General features: G+C 45.5%; 1 protein-coding gene across 1 annotated transcript in view; it reads left to right on the top strand.

Moving 5' to 3' along the window:
- Window positions 1-18802, top strand: part of znf536 (zinc finger protein 536) — an 87325-nt gene that overhangs the window by 30092 nt on the left and 38431 nt on the right. Inside the window, exons 3-4 of the mRNA XM_076146983.1 lie at window positions 8114-8272; window positions 15195-16967. Of these exons, the coding sequence (XP_076003098.1) occupies window positions 8114-8272; window positions 15195-16967 (1932 nt within the window). The remainder of the gene's footprint in view (window positions 1-8113; window positions 8273-15194; window positions 16968-18802) is intronic.

An 18802-nucleotide genomic window follows, 5' to 3' on the forward strand; every position in this document is an offset into this window, starting at 1 on the left:
GGCTATGATCACCCTGCTAGAATGATAAAGTTAGTGAGACATCAGTGCTCCCTCAAACATTTGTATTCGTGTGTGTGTGTGTGCGCGCGTGTGTGTGTGTGTGTGTGTGTGTGTGTGTGTGTGTGTGTGTGTGTGTGTGTGTGTGTGTGTGTACATGTGTCTTTTTCCAATGCTCTTTGAAGCCTGAAACAGACTTGAGGAGGGGGGGAACAAAGGTGGGCCGGTGCCAGGGAGAAACTTATGGCACCATTCCTCTTCCCCTAGCCCGGCAGAGGCATAGCCTTTACTGAGAGCGAGAGCCACCTTCTGTCAGTCTGCGAGGTGGGGGAGGAGGAGCGAGAGGGAGAGGAGGGGGAGGATAGAGAGGAGGGAAAAGAGAGGAAAGTAGGCAAGGAAAAGGCACCGTACATCACCTCCACCTGTCCAGAATCCAGCGTGGCAGATTGAGTTCCGTTTATCTGCTCGGTGCAGAAACGATACACGGCGTCTTCAGGACGTGTCAGACGCCAGGGCGAAGATCTCACGTCGTGTGGGGATTCGCACGTTTGGAGCGAGCGCACACTAGGTGTTTCCTTTGCCGCGGTGCCCTTCAACCAACAGTTTTGGGAGGAATAATCTTCACAGCATGAAGATTACACTCGGTGAACAGATATGATGCGTTTCCTTCCATTCAGGAAACGGCTTCAAAACAAACAAATCGCTCACACGCACTTTTGGAAACCACCACCTTTTCATAATCACGGATGAAAAAGGAAACTATCCCTCCTCCTGCTCCCCCCACCCCCCCTCCCCAATTCTTCTTCTCCTTTTTTTTCCATCTCCACAACTCCAGTTTTAGTGCGGGCGTTCACTAATAAATATAAATGTTTGTGATTAGCATCTCTGCGGCACAGGTGCATGTTTGTTGCGAGGGGAGGCTTGTTCATTAATTTTCAGCCGTGAAAAGTGCAGCGCGCCATGAACGGAGAGTCCAAATCGCACACACTGATAAATGAACGCGCAGATTGTTAATGTACCATTGTAAGGCTGCTGCCTCCACCGGCTTTGGGAGAGAAAAAAAGGGAACCTGCTGCCAAAAAAACAGGGCTATAAGCAAACACACACACACACACACATTTACTCACAGAGGGTTTGAGAGGTGTGGCAGGACCCTTTTCAGAGGTCTAGATTAAATTGAATACAGCTTTTCGGACCGGGTATGTTCTTTATCCTTACACATATAGGGATTATTTAAGATTATATAGACACGGCACCCCCTGCTGTGAGGCCTCTGTCGGCCGTTGTGTCTTATTAGATTTGGTAGGAACTGGTTTCTACTTCGAACTACAGAGCAGAATCCTCCCTGTTTCGACAAATAAGAGAGCGATGTGGATTAGAATAAGAACTCTATTTAACATTTGGTGTCAAAAGTGAATTTGGCCTTGCGGTCGTTTGGAAAACTGGGCTGTAAATCCTCAAATTACTGTTTTTATTACCATGGTGTCGCTCATAATCATGATTTCGTATCTGGATTAACCTCCTCAGTCTGACCGGACGTATTTGTCGAGGGGCACAGATGCGATATTATCAGGACCAGAGCGGCTTTGTGCTATGTGTCCTCATTTTTGATTTGATTTGTATTAAATCTAGACCTTGTTTTAAACGAAGAAAAGAGGAGGAATATTGGGGAAGAGCAAACAAAGCACAAAATAAATAGGTTCTTGCCTCAGAATAGCTTGTTTTTCAAGGGGCTGCAAAAATGTTTTATTAGGGGAGCGGCGAACACCTGCCTTAAAATGTCGTTTCAACATCTCCCGAATGCCATTTTGCTTAATTGACTTGGAAATGGCCCAAATGTATTGCTGAATGCGGTCTAATTAATATTAATAATAAATGCCATTATTAACATCAAAGAACATCTGGTGCCCCTGTTTACCCCGCCGCCTTATATGTAACGCGTTCTGCTGCTGTTTTCATCTCATAAACATTGCAGGGGTAAACAACGCTTTTTGCATTTCCCTTCCTTTATTTTGATTCTTTATACTTTTCCCCTCGTCCTCCTTTTTAACAACAAAATGTGGTCGTTATATGTGTTGCTAGATGAGGTCAGTGGTGTAAAAATAAATGTAAAAAAAAAAATGAGTGTGAAGTGAGGACGCTGCGGAAAAATTTGGGAACATAGTTGTTCTTCTCTGCTCCCCCCTCTTGTTTCCTCCTGTTCTGCTTGGTCTAGACCTGCTTATTGTAATACCTTGGAGAGTTCCCGCCGCATCCCCCTGGTGTACTACCATCCTCCCCCCCACACCCCCGAAAAAAGCATCTGCACGCTGGGAGAGCCTCGCATTAGGACTTTCTCCTCAAAACCCATAAATCACAGACCAAATAACTTTAATCTAAAATTTCATTAAGTAGTCCTTGTCAGGTAGTAAAAGGAGGGGGATAATGCAGTGGTGTTTAATGATAATTGGTGTTTGGTTAATAAATTCTGCGAGTTCAGATTACGTTCTAGCAGTGGCTGGAATGCTAGCATCAGCAGTGTAACTAAACCTCAAATTGATTAACTCGCATGAACCAGACGCTCACAAAGATGGCAGTGGTCCAAATCCAAAAAAAAAGAAGAAGGAAGAGGGAAAGGGGGTGCATGCGTGCGTGTGTGTGTGTGTGTGTGTGTGTGTGTGTGTGTGTGTGTGTGTGTGTGTGTGTGTGTGCGCGTGTGTGTGTGTGTGTGTTTGAGTGTGTGTTTGTGTGTACGAGAGAGAGAGCGAAGGAGAGAGAGAGAGAGAGAGAGAGAGAGGGAGAGCGAGCAAGCAAGCGAGCATCAGGCCGGATGGTGTTGTGTTGCTCTGGTGTAAGGAAATCAAGTCCCCCCGGGCGCATTTTTAAAAAGCCTAATGCCTTTCAAATGATGTCATCACATTTTACTCTTTCTCTTTTTTCCCTCCCTCCCTCCCTCGCTTGCTCCCTCCCTCCCTCTCTCTCTCTCTCTCACCCAATCTCTCTTAATATCTTTCCCCTTTTCAAACTGTTTCCGTCAATCTCTCGCACCCCTCCGCCCCCCACACCCCCTCCTTCACCCTCCGCCCTCCCCAATCAGTTATTTGACTACAGGGAGAGGCCGGCGGGCTTCGACGGGGGAGTCACGTGACGCATTAGAATAATGGCCGAGCGAGAAGCAAAACATCTTGTGTTTTTATGACTGATGTGCTTTTTTTTTTTCTTCCTCTCCCCCTAGTTTTTATTTCCTGAAAGTGATATCATACTAATCAAAACCACAGAACGTTTAGAGTGCAAAGTGTGATTGAAAGAGCACCATTAAGGAACTGGCACACACACACACTCCATGCCACATATGCACGCACATATTCATTGGTTTTTGCTGTTTATTTTTGCTGTTGTTGTTGATGATGATGATGATTATTTTTTTTCTCCCCCCTTTTATCCTCCATTAATGGGAGCTGGGTGTGGTCGCAGTAAAGGAGCAGGCTGTGCGCCCTATCCCGGGGGGTAACTTGCGAGAAGGAACACATGCAGACACTCACGCCCACGCACACACACACACACACACACACACACACACACACAAGCACACACATTTCTTCCTCAATTTATATATTTGTCAGTCAGTCAAGGAGGGAGCCTTGGTGGCGTGTCCCCGCGGCGTCGGCGGATCGGGTCTCTTCATCCCGGTGACGCGCCGGGAGGCAGGGAGGGAGGCGTCGCGCGCACAGTTAGTCAGAGGGGAAGTGTGTGTGTATGAGTGTGTATGAGTGTGAGTGCAGCAGACAGCAGGCAGAGTGACTGATACTCAGCCTGCCTCCCAGATGGCCTGCTCAACTCTGCTCCAATCTGATCTCAGAGCCTTTGTTCTGGCATGTTCCATTACGCCGCCGTGACACCAGTAAAGGCAGAGGGGAGAGAAGCTGGTCTCAGATCAGATACAGCTGAATTATACATGTATTTCTCTTTTTCTTCTTCTCTTCTCTGTGATATTCTTGTACTAGCACAGTCACAGCTCTGAATTTGTCATGTTTCTTTTTTTTTCGTAGTGGGGTTAGGGGGGCGAGCGAGTGAGTCACTGAATGTATTGATAGAATGCGGAAAAAGAAGTTGTTGGCTTGAACGTTTGATGAAATCGTGAATCAGTATTGATTTTGTTCTTGACTTGAATCGGTATCTTTTGATTAGTGCAAAATATTTGCAATATTTCCAACCCAGCACCCAGGCCTTTACGCTGATGGGCCGGCCTTTTATTAGATATCAAACATCTAACAGTCACAGGAAGTGCTCTCAGTTAAAAGCAGCAACACACTAAATTCACCAATCAATTTGTTGGCATTAAAATGGTCAGATTCAAAGATGATAAATAGGCACACAAATGTTTCAAAGCCTCCCAATGCTATATGGTTCAGGCTATAATTTCCATAATGGTGTGTGAGAGAGAGTTATGGCGTCCGGCCTTAACAGGCTTTTTTATACGAAGCCAAAGGCTCACCTGTGACAATCATTTTAATGTTGTGTGTCCCGCAGTGAATCCTCTTTGCATAAAAGAGAGGGAAGCTGAGAAACGAAAATCAATACGCCGAGGATAGTTACAGCTGGGTGTCAACTGGCGATCGAGAGTCTCTCCCCGCATCGCGCGTGCACAGCTTTGAACGATGACGCCTAATATACGGGGTGACCTTCAAAATGTCATAAATGTGTTGTGCAATAAAGTGTCAATATTTGTGGTTATACGGAGCAGGATGACTTTTACAGTAATTGGAACAGCCGCATTAAAAGCGGAGGATCAGTCAACTGATTAAAGAGGAGCGGGCAGGGCCGGACACCCAGTCGGAGCCTGGGAATGACACGCGTGTGCACACCCACAGGCTCCTGTGTGTTTAGAAGCTCACATCACATGTATGTGACATGCTTTAAGTGCTCTGTTACCTTTCTCTGTGGCATCTTATGTACAGTCTGCATGTGTGTGTGTGTGTGTGTGTGTGTATGTGTGTGTGTGTGGGAATGTGTGAAGCCCATTTATTATTAAAGGGCTGTTATATGCCAGCAGAGCACACTCTCATCCTCTCAGTAGTGTGTCTTCCTCTTACACGAGCTCTGTTAACCCTGCCACACAATGACATATGTGTCTGTGTGTGTGTATGTGCATGGGTGGGACAGATAGAGAGACAGACAGACACTGCTCGTGTATGAGGGTGTGTGTCGGCTATGTATTATGGTGATTGTCCTGCTTCTAAGGCTGTTTTGGATTTTTTAATTTTAGTCCCATCTGGGGTGGGCAGGTGGGCCAATGTCTGCTACACGATCCAGGGAATCTCTGCCAAAAAGGGATCTGTACAGTAGACCGCTCGAAATATGTTTATGAGCAGGCGACTATGGCTACAGTATGGTGCGGCCCTGGACCCAGCACTGAGGGAATTGTCTTTTATTTATTTATTTATTTAGTATTCATCTAGAGGTCATTTCAAATGAAAATGCAAATGAACGACGTTAATGTGTCGTAGCGTTTCTCACAGTTATTATTTTCACTTGTGATATTTTACAAACCGTTGTGTAATTTGGCATCACGCTAGACACGACGCCGCATCGTTTTACGAGAGCCATGACATCCCTTCTTGATATGGAGATTGGAAAATGTACTTATTTCTTTAAATGGCTCAATAAACGCGTCTTTTGTTGAGCGGAAGCAGAAGCAAACGTCCGTGAACCACCACACTTCCAGGGTAAAACCCCTTTTTTAGACGCGATCGTACGTTGTGTGATCTCATTTTGACGCCCCGATTGCGCGAAAAGCTCCTGATCGTTTCAAAACCGGCATTACCACTATTAAACATCTGTTTTTTAAGGCCTCGAACCGCCTCTGTTTTCTTCTTTGTACTTCTCGCTCGCGCACGCGGAGAAGAAACCGCAGAGTTGCTGAGCGCAAGTAGAAGCAGCTGGTATTTAGTATCTGCGTATTGTCACAGATTTACATTTAGGTTGCCTTTCAGTTTCGGTTGTGATAAATAGCCTTCAGCCTGATAGCGCCGCTTGCTGAATGGATTTGTGTGTTTAGTGTCAGCGTGGAAGAGGACTTGCTGACTTGGGTCTTTCCATTCTGTAAACCTTATTTGACTCTCAACAGAGGGAGGGGGTGGGAACCGGGCGGAGGAGCGGCAAGAAAAGGAAAGATTAGGGATACTGTTAAAAAATGCTCCTTATTGTGTGCCGCGGTCGCCTAAGTGGGTTGCTGGATTCTGATTCTCTTTCTCCCGCCAACCACGCGCATACTGCACCAAATCACGTGCCAGATTTGTTCGAAAGAAATGAATAACGTTTAAAGAAAATAACGTTTCTTTGTGCCGCGCAGGGATTTTTGGGAATCTTTTTTTTTTTCAACCGCGTACGCCACATGTGTGTTCGCCCATTAGAGGCTGCTTATCTTTTACAGCGTAGGGTTTGTGTGCTTGGTTGCAGGATTTACTCCAGAAGGTGTAGAACAGTTTGGATGAAACTTGTGGTTGAAGCAAAGAAAAGGAAACAATTCATTCATTTACACTTTCAATACACGTGTTAATCTCTTGATAAGCAATAAAACACAATCTCAATGGAATCGGTCGTCGTTGCGGTGTATTAGATGCTTTCAACAGGGGCGCTCATTAATGAAATTGCTCCGCAGCAACAAATAGGACAAATGTGTTGCCGCGGTGATGCTGATTCATTTGTTTGATACTTACAGTAGATAGATTGAAAGATATTGCGGTAGTGTCTTTTCCCATCTCTTTGTCCAGTACATTATTAGAACCAGACCTGGTTTGGCCCCCAGTGAACGTGAGGGGACCCTCTGGTTTTGTCTGCATGTTTTAACCCCTGCTAAAGTCGTGATCACAGCGTTCGGAATGAAAGACGTCGAAAGATGAAAGAAAGTATTCATACAATGTTTGCTTTTATTTTTTTAACCGGCGCTAGAATATCTATAAATCTTGACAGTTTTGAAATGTGTAGGTTGGTTTCGACGCCATCGCGCACCGACGCTGCTTGAAACAGAGTGGATATTTTTAATTTAATGTCAAAGTGTGACAGAGGATACATCAAGCATGTGTTCTTTATTGTTTCAGGTGTTTTGAACTTTTGTCTGTTGATTAAGCATGCCGCAGCTCTTTAATCACGGCACTAACTCGCAACTGTCAGCACATCATACGCTCGCAAACCATCCACTTGACGAGGCCGGCGTGTACAAATCTGATGATGGCATCCTCACCTCTGATTATACTGCTGTCAACACGTTCTTGTCTTCACTCATCTTCTTCATTCATATTGTAGAAGGTGAATGAGTTGATAACAGACTGCGGTGGCACTTAACTGCACGTCAGTTTTTTTTTACTTTGCACGCCCTTGTGTGTGTTTGTGTGTGTGTGTGTAAGTGTCGGAGGGCGGGGTCAAAGCCGTTATCACCCTATCATATCTGTGACAGCTACCTGTCAAAATTAGGTCGGGGGAAGAGACGCGAGGACATTGTGCGATGCTGACACAGACGAATTTGTCTTTTCTCTCTCTCGCTCTCTCTCACTCTCTCTCTCCCCCCCTTCTTGTTTTATTTTGCATTGTTAATTTTTTCGACGCAATCCGGGCATATGCTCGCTAGGAACGATGATGATAGTGAGGACAAAAAAAGAAAAATGGGCAGTGAAAGGAGAGGCGGCGGCAGCCGAGGTGCAGGTGGTAGCGTTTGTGTGTGTGTGTGTGTGCGTGTGTGTGTGTGTGTGTGAGTGCGCGTGTGTGTGTGTGCGTGTGTGTGTGTGACTGAGTGTGAGAGGGGGTGTAAGCTGAGTACTGTGATGTTTCTAAAGAAACTGAAAAGCTTATGAACTGTCAGCGTTCTGTCAGAGAGGAAAATAGCGCGGCCCGTGAACCCGTTTGATGCATTTGACTTTTTGTGGCGTTCGCACATTTGAGCGAGAGGGGGAGAAAAGAGGGACAATGAGAGACAGACAGAGGAGGAGGAAGAGGAGGAGGAGGAGGAGGAAGGGGGGGGGGGGGAGTGTTGTGTTGTGTGATGTGTAGAGGGCTGGTTTGAAGTGACACTCAACATACCTTCCATTTGTCTCTCCCCTCCTTGTGTTTGTGTGTATGTGTGCATGTGTGTGTGCTCCAGATGTTGGGGAGGACCTGGGTAAGGCAGCCGGGAGCGTTCAGCCGGCTCTGTCCCAGCATCGCGAGAGGAGTCTGGCCTCGTCCTCCAAGGACTGCCCCTACTGCGGCAAGTCCTTCCGCACCTCCCATCACCTCAAAGTCCATCTCCGGATACACACAGGTCAGTACAAAGGTCACTTCACACCCACACCGCTTCACATTACAGTACTTGTAGTTTTTTTTGTTTTTTTTGGGGGGGGGGTGTAATCAGATGAAAGAATGAAATAAAGAAAGAAAAGAGAGAGAGAGAAAAGAAGAAAGGAAGGAAGGAAGGAAGAAGCACAGATGGTCACAGTTTCCCAAAGATCACAGTTTCGAAATCACAGGATCAAAATGTCCTGAAAATACGCAAGCACCATAAGCACCGAAGCACCCAGTGATCCCAGTTCATCACCAACACAACACTGAGATTCTCACCTCCCGTGCATAATCCTGTCGCTTCCCCTGCCTGCAGAATCCTCGCGTCAGATTGAGATTTGAAATGAATGGGAAGAATACGTAAAGGGTTCGTTTGTTTTTTATTCACATTCTAACTGCGAAAGTGCTTTTATTCATCCTCATCATCACTGAGCTCTAATTAACACAACAAGGGTTCAGTGTCCTCCGATGACATCACTCCGAGGGCAATTTCACACTCGCTAACTCTCAATAACTTTCCAAGCCCAAAACAAAGCAGTTCCTGTCCGGTTGTCGGGGGTGATACGCGTGAGATGATTATTTTTTTTTGCTTGGTGGATTCAGGGGCTTTCAGTTTCTGTTGCGGCCGACTCTGAGCTCACCTGGCCGCTGTTTTTGTGTTTTTGTATTGTTGCCGGGAGGTTACGGCTGCAGTCAGAGTAATGATGTGGACCGTGGCCGCTAGCCAGGGTGCTAACCCGCTGCCAGCTACCAACGCCCCACTGACTATCCAGGTTAAAGTCACAGGCAGATCACAGCGAGGACACCTTAGACCAAGGACGCCAGATTCTAGTTAGTGGACCTGGTGTGTAAAGTTTGCAGGCTGAACAAGAGTGCATAGAGTTTGTATTGTGTCTGTGTGTGTGTGTTTTAACCTTGTGTCTTCCTGCATCTCTTTCTTCTAGTTCCCATTTCTCTTCATCCTTCCTGTCTTCTTTGACTCTTTTAAGTCTTTATATCATCATTTCTATGCATTAATACTCATTTGTCAGTGTTTGTCAGAAGCATAGGAACGTTTGCAGATTCTCTCTTTGGGAATGCTGGGTGGTCCAGTTGGTAATAAGCGTTGTAACATCACCATCACAACCGTATAGAGGTTTTCACCACTGCTCATCCTGTTCAAGACTCCTACAGCAAAGCCAGTTTCCCAGAGTGGCCCCTGATTACCTAACATACATGTGTAACCTTACACAGCCTCAATTTTCACATTTACTACTGTCACAAATACTCTTGCTGGTTACCTCTGGAGCTAAAGCAATCGGAGCCGCAGAGACAATTTCCGAGCCTTAAGTATAAATCCCCCCCTCTTTATCAGACATTTGTACTCATCAGTACCTCAAGACGTTTTGTTGAAGAAGCTACGTGCGTCCAAACGTTCTGACCTTTCCCTCAATTTCCACACTTCAGAACTTAATAATCCTCAAGTGACGCTGAGGCACAAGTGGAAATTGAAACTCCCACAGCTGAGAAAAATCTATACTATCGTTTCTTTTTTGTATTCTGTCTAACTCTCTCTGGCCTTTCTCTCTTAAAAGGCAGCATGACAGACCACCCATACTGTGCCCCCTCCTGTCTGCCCGCCGTAATGAGACACACACATACTGTACAATGGCGAGGTATTTGAGAAGCTTTGTAGCATCATAGCACGTCTGGTTTACCCTCATAATTAGGATCCCTGTGTTAAACAGCACATTCAGGTCAGGCACAGGTGAACCAGGCCAGCGTGCGTGTGTGCGTTTTTCATACAAGACTGGAGCAGTTTGGGGCTCGGTGCCTTGCTCACGGGTATCTTGGCAGTGCTCTGGAGGTAAATTGGCAACTCACCAGCTACCAGTCCACTTACTTGGTCCACATGGGGACTCGAACCGGCAACCCTCGGGTTCCCAGCACAGTCCTCCTACAGACTGAGCTACTGCCGGCCCCGTTATGTGTGTATTGTCAGAGGTTTCATCCGTTATCGAGCGGTGAGAGAGCTGAGTTATGTTTGCTTTGAGTAGCACGGTAAGGATCCCCATGAGGGCCGTACTTTATCTCAGAGGAAGCAGAGGCCTGGACTCGGGGCTCACCGTTAACCTGCTCTGCTAAATATTCACCTCAATGATTCAGCTGTAGGTCCACATGTATACACACACTCCTCTCCGTGTATGACTTATTTAATATTTCTCCGTCTCTCCGTCTGAAAAATGAAAACACGCGTCTGTGTCCAGGGGCTTAAAAAGTGGAATGCGTCCCTGGATCTGCGCCTATCTAAGCAAGCACGCATAGACTTACTTACATGCAGGCGAGAGAAGCGCTTGATGCATCCACAACATGTGGCCTTTAAATCATCCCTATAACCTAATCACAGCAGCTCCACTGTGACATCCTGATTACACCCGCACGATGACTTTTACAGCAGCTAAAGATCCTCTCCGCGCTCTCGCGACAATGCAGAGAAATCCACAGATGACAGCCGAGCCCCCTTCATCCTAATGCAATGTGAGCGACACAATGGAGTTGCTTACCGAGCCGGTCGAGCTGGCTTTGTGCAACACAACACGGAGATTAATGAGCAGCTAACACCAGCTTGAAAGAAATGAAGTGAATTTAAATTTCTCCAAAAGTTAAAGAGCTAATGTTACAGTATTAATTTCCTCTTGAACAGTGAGTGGGAAAATATCCATTAGCGAAATTAACCACAGTTTTCAAGGTAGCGAACATTGTGCGGCTGTGGCGCTACAGTGTGGGGCCACAGCTAATGAACACACTGCAGAGGGTGATATTTCATTATACAAATTAATGCTCACATTTTAATGGGAAAGTCACATAATGAATCTAGGCTTCAGTGACAGCAATTAGAGGCCCAGATTGTCCCCTTCTGGACAAGGCACTATTTAGCAGTAAGCAGCTGTGTGTAAAAAATAAAAAGGTCCTCGCTCTTGACAATAGCCACACATAACTTCAGGCAGGGCGGCATAACCAATAAGAGTCCCCGCTCACCTTTAAATGAGGGGAGAGAGAGAGAAACAAAGAGAGAGAGAGGGAGAGAGATGGAGGGGAGGAGAGGCAGGCCTCGCCCGTGTCATTTAACCTTAACCTAACCTTGTAATCAGGATGAATCAAGAGGGACCTGTGATCTCCCCCTCCATTCTTCCTCCCATTCATTTTCCTCTTTCTTCAAGTATCTCTCTCTCTCTTCTCTTCTCGCTTCTTTCTCAGCTTCTTTTTTTTATCAATCCTCCACCCGCTTGTAAGCTCTGGCCAGCCTTCAGTATGAACGTGTGTCTTTGTTTAGTTTTTTGGCCTGAGCTGTGTGTAAAGACGATAAATGTGAACATAAACAGAATGCGTAAAATTCCAGCGGGCGTCACTTTAAACAGAGCAGAGCAGAGCCAGGTGAGGAGACGCGCTCGGTGGGCTTCTCCGATTATAACGTTTACACGCCTGAGTGAATGGAGAGGGAGCATATGTTGATATGCAAATACAAATCAAACAATGGCGTTTACGTAATGTTTTGCTTTAATCGCAGTTTATTCAAAGTTTTAACATGCGTGCAAACACTGACATATATCCCTTTAGAAATGTATTTGGCCGATTGTATACATATATAGTGTGAATTTATAGTATTATTTACACTTCTGTTGCAGTAAATGACTATATTACAGCCGTCGCATGCTTAACTTACTACTAACCTTTCAGCAGGTTTACTTGAAACAGATGTAAAACATATTGGACCTCACAAACATCCCAGAAGAGAATTGTTTCCATCCTTCCTGCCAGAAGTAAATTCATCTTACAATATGTCATATCTATCAAGTTTTAATTGCCGCTCTGTACAGGCTTGGGGTGTTTATCCTTTGCTTGTTTCTATGGCGCCGTCGCATTTCACACAAAATGAGATGGAAACCAGGTACAGTGCGTTAAACCTATAAGCAAGACGCAGCAAATAATGGCATTTCCACCTTTACAGAAACATCCAAGAGGACAACAAAAAAGTTTACTGTTCTATTTTTAAACTCCCAAACAGCAATTTCCTGATTTTGTGGCGGCGGCGATCTGTCATGTGGCTGGGAGGTTGTGCTGTTTGCGCTGATATCAATTAAAAGTGGATTAACGGGTACATAATGACCTTTAGCAGTAAATTGTGTGTAATGTTGCAAGGCAGGATACAGTATATTCCCCAGATGTCACACCAGGCCCCTGACGTATGATGGAGCAGATGTCTTAGCCAGTCCAAATGGCTCTCTAAGACACAAACACACACACATCCACACACACAGGCTCCAAATGGCGTGCGCGCATACACACACACATACACACACATACACACACACACACACACACACACGTAAACACAAGTAGATGCAGAAGAGTGCTCTCGTTCATCTCGCACACTCGGCAGATGAGTTTAAATGCTTAATTTTAATGGAAAACTGGAATAAACTCATCACTCGCTTATTTTCAGTGCTATAAACATCAAAGGGGAATGTGGCTTTTTTATTCTTATTTTACACATGTAGATCGTGCTTTAATCTTTATTCCACCCCCCCGTGAACATTAACAACGTCCTATAAGGGGAGAAAAAAAAGAGGCAGAGGGAGAAAAAAATGCGATCAGTCTAATTTCTGTCTAATTTGGCTCCTAGAATATCATTTTGTCCAGTTAGAGGAATTGAGAATGATCATTTGCATCAGGGACGTTTCCTTATTAAATCAGCACTGAGCCTCTGTTCAGCAGCTCGCAGGAGAAGCACTTATTGGGTTAAAAGCTCATCTTGTGTGGTTTATTTTAAATATACTCTATGCTTCATAGCCACTCTAGTGTAAAAGAAAAGATATCAAATCGCTGTCTTTCTATCTATAGTCAGGGCCATCCGTCTCAGCCGCTCTCTCCTCCCTCCCTCCTTTCCTTTCCTTTCTTTCTCTCCTCTCCTCTCCTCAGCATTTCCACTTTCCATTTTCTTTTGTACACGCTCCTATTCTTTTCTCTCCTGTATCAATATTGTATTGAGTTGGTGTTTGTGGCCCTTTATTTGAGAACTCTGCAGTAGGTCTGCAGATCGCAGAGTCTTTTTCTGGAATGGTGCCCTCTAAATAATGATAAATTACTTGAGCAGTATGCCATTTGCTAATTATATCCATGATTTACTACACAGCCCGACTTAAATCATTCAAACCAGCCTTGCGTAACAATGCATTTTTTTCTTGTATAAAATGGTTACCATGTGTATAATCTAAACATTTTATGGCCATATATATAGAAGTGTGTATCTACGCACACGCACACGCACACACACAATCACACACACACACACACACACACACACACACACACACACACACACACACACACACATATGGCTTGACAAACATCCCTTTTAATTCCTAATTTTTCCACCAATCCGCCATCTCTCATCCTTCTCACAGTCACTCGTTTATCCCGCAAGCAGGAATTCCACTCTGGGAAGTTTTTATATGTATATTTAAAAAGAAAAATCAAGCTTAGCATTTTTTTCCACTCTGTTCATTGTTTAATGAATCCAAATCTGGCTCAGACTCCAAGCCTATTATAATTGCTAGCAGGATGTGTTCTATTTCGACATAAGTATCATTCCAATGGAAGATCCACTTCTGGCAGAATTATGTTGGTGTTATACCATTATCAAGAATATTCATGAATATGGATGCGCAGCACAAATAAATATACTGTATGTAAATGTTACACAATAGATTTACCCCTCTTTTAACGTAATATAAATCACTTTGATCTGTGTGTACTTTAGGGAATCATATTATTTAGCACAGGGCAGCAGTGAAACACGAGCATGTGGTCCACACATGTCTCCTGCATATTTCTCTACTTTTCTTCTTCACTTAATCCCTAATACTCAGAGGTTTTTTGCATCAAAGTGAATCGTCCATATTCGGTTCTCAGTGCACCTCAGCGTGGCCGTGCAGCAGTGCGGTCAGATCTTATGCTGCGGCTGATTTATGCGTCTCAAGATAAACTGCAAATAGGGAATGTCCGAGAAATTGCACTCTCATCGCCAAGGCACAGGCCTGACAGCGAACAAGGCCAAAACAGAGGCATGATGAGCCCACCGCAGGCTGACACACACACACACAGACACACACTCGGATCCACAGATACACACAAACAGAGACTCACCCGCAGCCCAGGCCTTCGCTCATGCAAACACAGATAGCATCGAGACAGTTTTGTTGTCAGTTGAAAATATTATCTCTTGTAGTGGACTGAAAGCACCATATGGTGAAATGTTTTTTGTGGTGTTGATGTGAGTGATGGCTCACTTGGCAGGGCTGGATCGACCCATATTTAGATGTCTCCCCCCCACAACAAACCCCCCCCCTCCCCATCCCCAATACACACACACACACACGCTCACAAAAGCAGTCACACAAGCACAACAAATGGAGCACAGCCGAAAGAGAAGAGACAGTGGAGATTGTTGGTGGAATGCAAAATGTTGTGTACTGCTTCATGTTGTACTTTTTTATATGTATCAAATATTTGTTGTATTTTCTTTGCTTTCTGATCTGTTCCCTTCTCTTCTCTCCCTCTTACATTTTCATTATATTCTAGTTCTTTTTTTGATTAGGCTTCGGGGTTTATATGGGTTTTCTTGTGTTCAGATGCTAAATATCCTCTTTTTTGTAGTACTTAATGAAATGCATATCGTTTTATAAGCTGTGCTCATTTGACCTCATTTCCTTTGTTCTGGGAGGTTACATGACCCTAGGGTCCACATTCCATGCTCCAATAAATAGGTTTTGATATCCAGTCAATCTAATAATCAGGTTAATTATTCAATCTCTTTTCCCATCTCTCCCTTCCTCTGTATCTCTGTGTCTGTCTTGGCCTCTCAGGAGAGAAACCCTACCGGTGCCCTCATTGTGACTATGCTGGCACCCAGTCTGCCAGTCTGAAGTATCACCTGGAACGCCACCACCGCGAGCGCCAAAACGGCTCGACCACCTCCGGCCCATCCTCTGGCCACACCGCCTCCTCCGAGCACAAAGAGGATCACGGGAAGACGGCCGGTGGCAACATCTTTGCCCGCCCGGATGTCCTTCGCAGCGTTTTTAAGGGCATGCCTCCCAACCTTGATTTCAGGGCCGGTCCACTGCTGCCTCACCAGTGGGCATCAGCGAGCATGATGTCTCCGCATGACCGTGATCGAGAAAGGGAAAGAGGGGACCGCCATTTTGACTCAACCGATAACATGAAGAATACCGATGGCCCGTCCGCCTTGTTATCAACCGCAACGGACAGTGCCGCCAGTTTCTCTGACCTTAGCAGGGCCTACCAAAGCATGATGGGAAACGGAGTCCACTTTCAAGGATCCTTGCAGGCTTTCATGGACAATTTTGTTCTCAGCTCCATGAAGAAAGATATAAAAGATAAACAGAGTCCTGCCCAGCTTCCACCCCAGCGTTACCATGACAATGGCGAGCCCAAAGCCAAACGAGCAACCCCATCTGACCTGGACAGAGAGGAGAAGGCTGAAGCCAAGCAGAACTCGGGGCCAGGCAAGCCGGGGTCCCAGTATGAACCGTTGGACTTGTCTGTGTCAGTGCGGCCTGAGTCTGGATCTGGTTCTCTCCCTGGCTCCTCAGTCACCATCCATGATAATGTAGCCTGGCATGGCTGCCTCTTCTGCTCCTTCTCAACTTCCTCATTGGAGCTCATGGCTCTGCATCTGCAGGCCAATCACCTGGGGAAAATCCCACAGCAGCGATCAGATACAGGCAAGGACCTACATGATGAGACCTCCCCCAACACCTCCACCCACCACTCTTCCAACATCAAGCCCTCTGGTATAGCCCTTGACAGAGATGGAGACAGAGATGTGGAGAAAAGCCAGGTAGGCTGGAACCACATGGACCCACCCTACAATCCTTTCCAGAGTGACTTCTATAGGCGGTTCGGAGGCCTCTATGATGGATCCTCAAGGGCCAACCATGGCCTTCAGGGGTATGGAGCCCCTGTAGACCAGGGTCTAGATTTGCCAAGCCAAGGATTGGTTGGGTCATCTCCAGCTGTAGAGGAACAAACCTGTGACAAGGGGTCCTGTGAAGATGTAGAGGAGGACCAGGGTGCATCAGATGATGAGGTTGCAAAAGCTGGGGAGCACAGCGCCAACGAGACCCCTTCAAACACCCCTAAGAGACAGCAACACCAGAATCTCTCGGACGATGATGACGAAGAGGGAGGAGTGGCTGAAGAGGAAGAGGAAAGAGAGGAGGATGGGCAAACAGGCATGGAGAGAGAAGGAGAAGAAAGTCCATGCTCTGACCATCAGAACCACACCAAGCAGCTCCAGGATGACTCCTCTCTGTCCCAGAGGGGCGGAGCTGGCTTGTCTGCATCCTCCTCCATGGCGCCGTTCTCTCTGGTTCCGCAAGCTCAGAGTCAAACCTTGCCGCTGGAAAAGCAGTGGCAGCAGGGACTGAGCCTCCTGTCTCCTGGAGGTCCTCCAGGACTACTAAAGACTGAGCAGCAGACCCACCTAGAGCAGCAGATGAACATGCTGTCCGTCCTCAGAGCCTACAGCAACGACAGCCTCCCTGCATTCAACGGCCTGGGAGGTGGAGCAGGAGGAGCACCCACGGGGGGCATGAAGAGGTCAGATGCACCTGGTGAGTCTTACGGGTACTGTAACAGCGCAAAAAACGCACACAAATACATTCACAAGATGTCGATACTGATAGAAGGTCGCTGGTGAAGGCTCATGAAGCACAAATTCAATTTTCCCATGCCTCATACACATAAAGGCACACAAGACAAACACATATACGTTGTCAAAGCAGAATGAGACGCTCACCAAAGGTCTGGAGATTGGCTCTAAATTGATTTCAGCCTTATTTCAAGCAAGTTTAGAAGCTATCAGCCCAGCGACTAGCAACAGATTAATCTTTATTACACGTTTATATTACTGGGAGAGCAGTGCCGCCCACCCTCCCCCCTCTCTCCCCACAGCAGGGTGGGAATAACCCTGGGTGAGTCAGAGCAGGACCTCGGCTCCCGGGTGCCATCTCCTCCACATGTCTCTTAACTATCTTAGCTCTCATAAAGCCGACTCCCAAAAGCCCATTACTTTATAAGACTCGCCGATCTATGACCCTGTGAAAAATGAACTGTCAACTTTCATGATTCTGCTAAGGTTACAGCTGCTCCTTGAGACTGAAGAAGGAAGTCCTTCCTTATTCTGTGCAGTTTAGGGGTGGTTGGTAAAGTGCCTCTCCAAGAGATCAGATCCCATTGTGCAAAATATGTAGTTTAAATAAGCTGCCAATTAAACACATTTAATCTTAAATCAGTGCTACTTCATATATACTCATGAATTAAGTTCCAAATTAATTCTTATTATTGTTATTGTTGTTATTATTACACATACCTGGATTCATTCGGAATATTTACTCATTTATGTCAGATAAGGGAAAAAATATCATGTGTTATGGTGGCCAGTGTTTTGCAGATTATTCCTAAATTTACCGAGAACACACCGCGTACGCCAACAGGGAATTTCCAACAATAGATCTTTTCACAGCACAGAATGAGGGGACATTCCTTCTGAGAACATTAGAGCTGGTGTTTACTGACATATATCCATATGAAAAATGCAGCGAAGGAGGTGCAGTAACCTAAAATAACAGTGACCCTCTTTGATAATGAAGCAACACAGCTACATGTGTTCATCTGACCTTTTCTTTTCCCAACAGAACATAATCTGTTGTCATGGAACCCAGCATGTCTCACCATTGCAAAGGCATTTTTTACCATATGACTAAAATATACATAAATATATCTCATTTAATAGAGAAGCGTCTTTGTGTGAGAATGCCCCACTTATATTGTCTAATCAGGCTTGTGAAAGATAGCTGTGTGATGTGGGCAGTTCCCTTTGCAACTAGGAATGCTTGACCTTTATAGATAAGACTTTCTGTGTGGAACAAAAGCCTTCCTTACATGTGGTGTTTTTGTCCGTCCGTGTCTGACTCAGGCTTTCATTGTAATTAGAAAACCCAAATGAGTGATTACGCATCCAACTTCCTGTTAGGAGAGACCAATGTACTCCTTTCAGATTTCAAGGAAGGCCTTGAAGTATTGATTTGAAAAATATAAAGTACTCCAAGGAACAGGAGTAAAACCTGCAGATCTACGTTTGGATACAAGTGCGAGTGTGTGTGAGCGGTTGTATTTAATGTGTGGCAATTCACCCTGCAATCTTCCACCCCCATCTTAGTCACCAGCTGTCCGTGTGTTACGATGTGTTACTATATTATACAGTAGTCTATAGGCCAAGCGATGACAGATACTCTCACTGATTTAGACTGGTTAATTTATTCCTACACGTAATAGAAAAAGCCAAGCTTAATTTACCTCAAACTAGTATTATAGTATTATAGAAAGAAGATACACACACGTAGAGGCTCTAAGGCCGCATTCACACGTTCCATTAAAATACAATCTG

This window comes from Genypterus blacodes, unplaced genomic scaffold (assembly GCF_046128005.1).
Source record: "Genypterus blacodes isolate CSIRO-AG114 ecotype Tasmania unplaced genomic scaffold, CSIRO-AGI_Gbla_v1 ptg000036l_1, whole genome shotgun sequence".
NCBI classification, from domain to species: domain Eukaryota; kingdom Metazoa; phylum Chordata; class Actinopteri; order Ophidiiformes; family Ophidiidae; genus Genypterus; species Genypterus blacodes.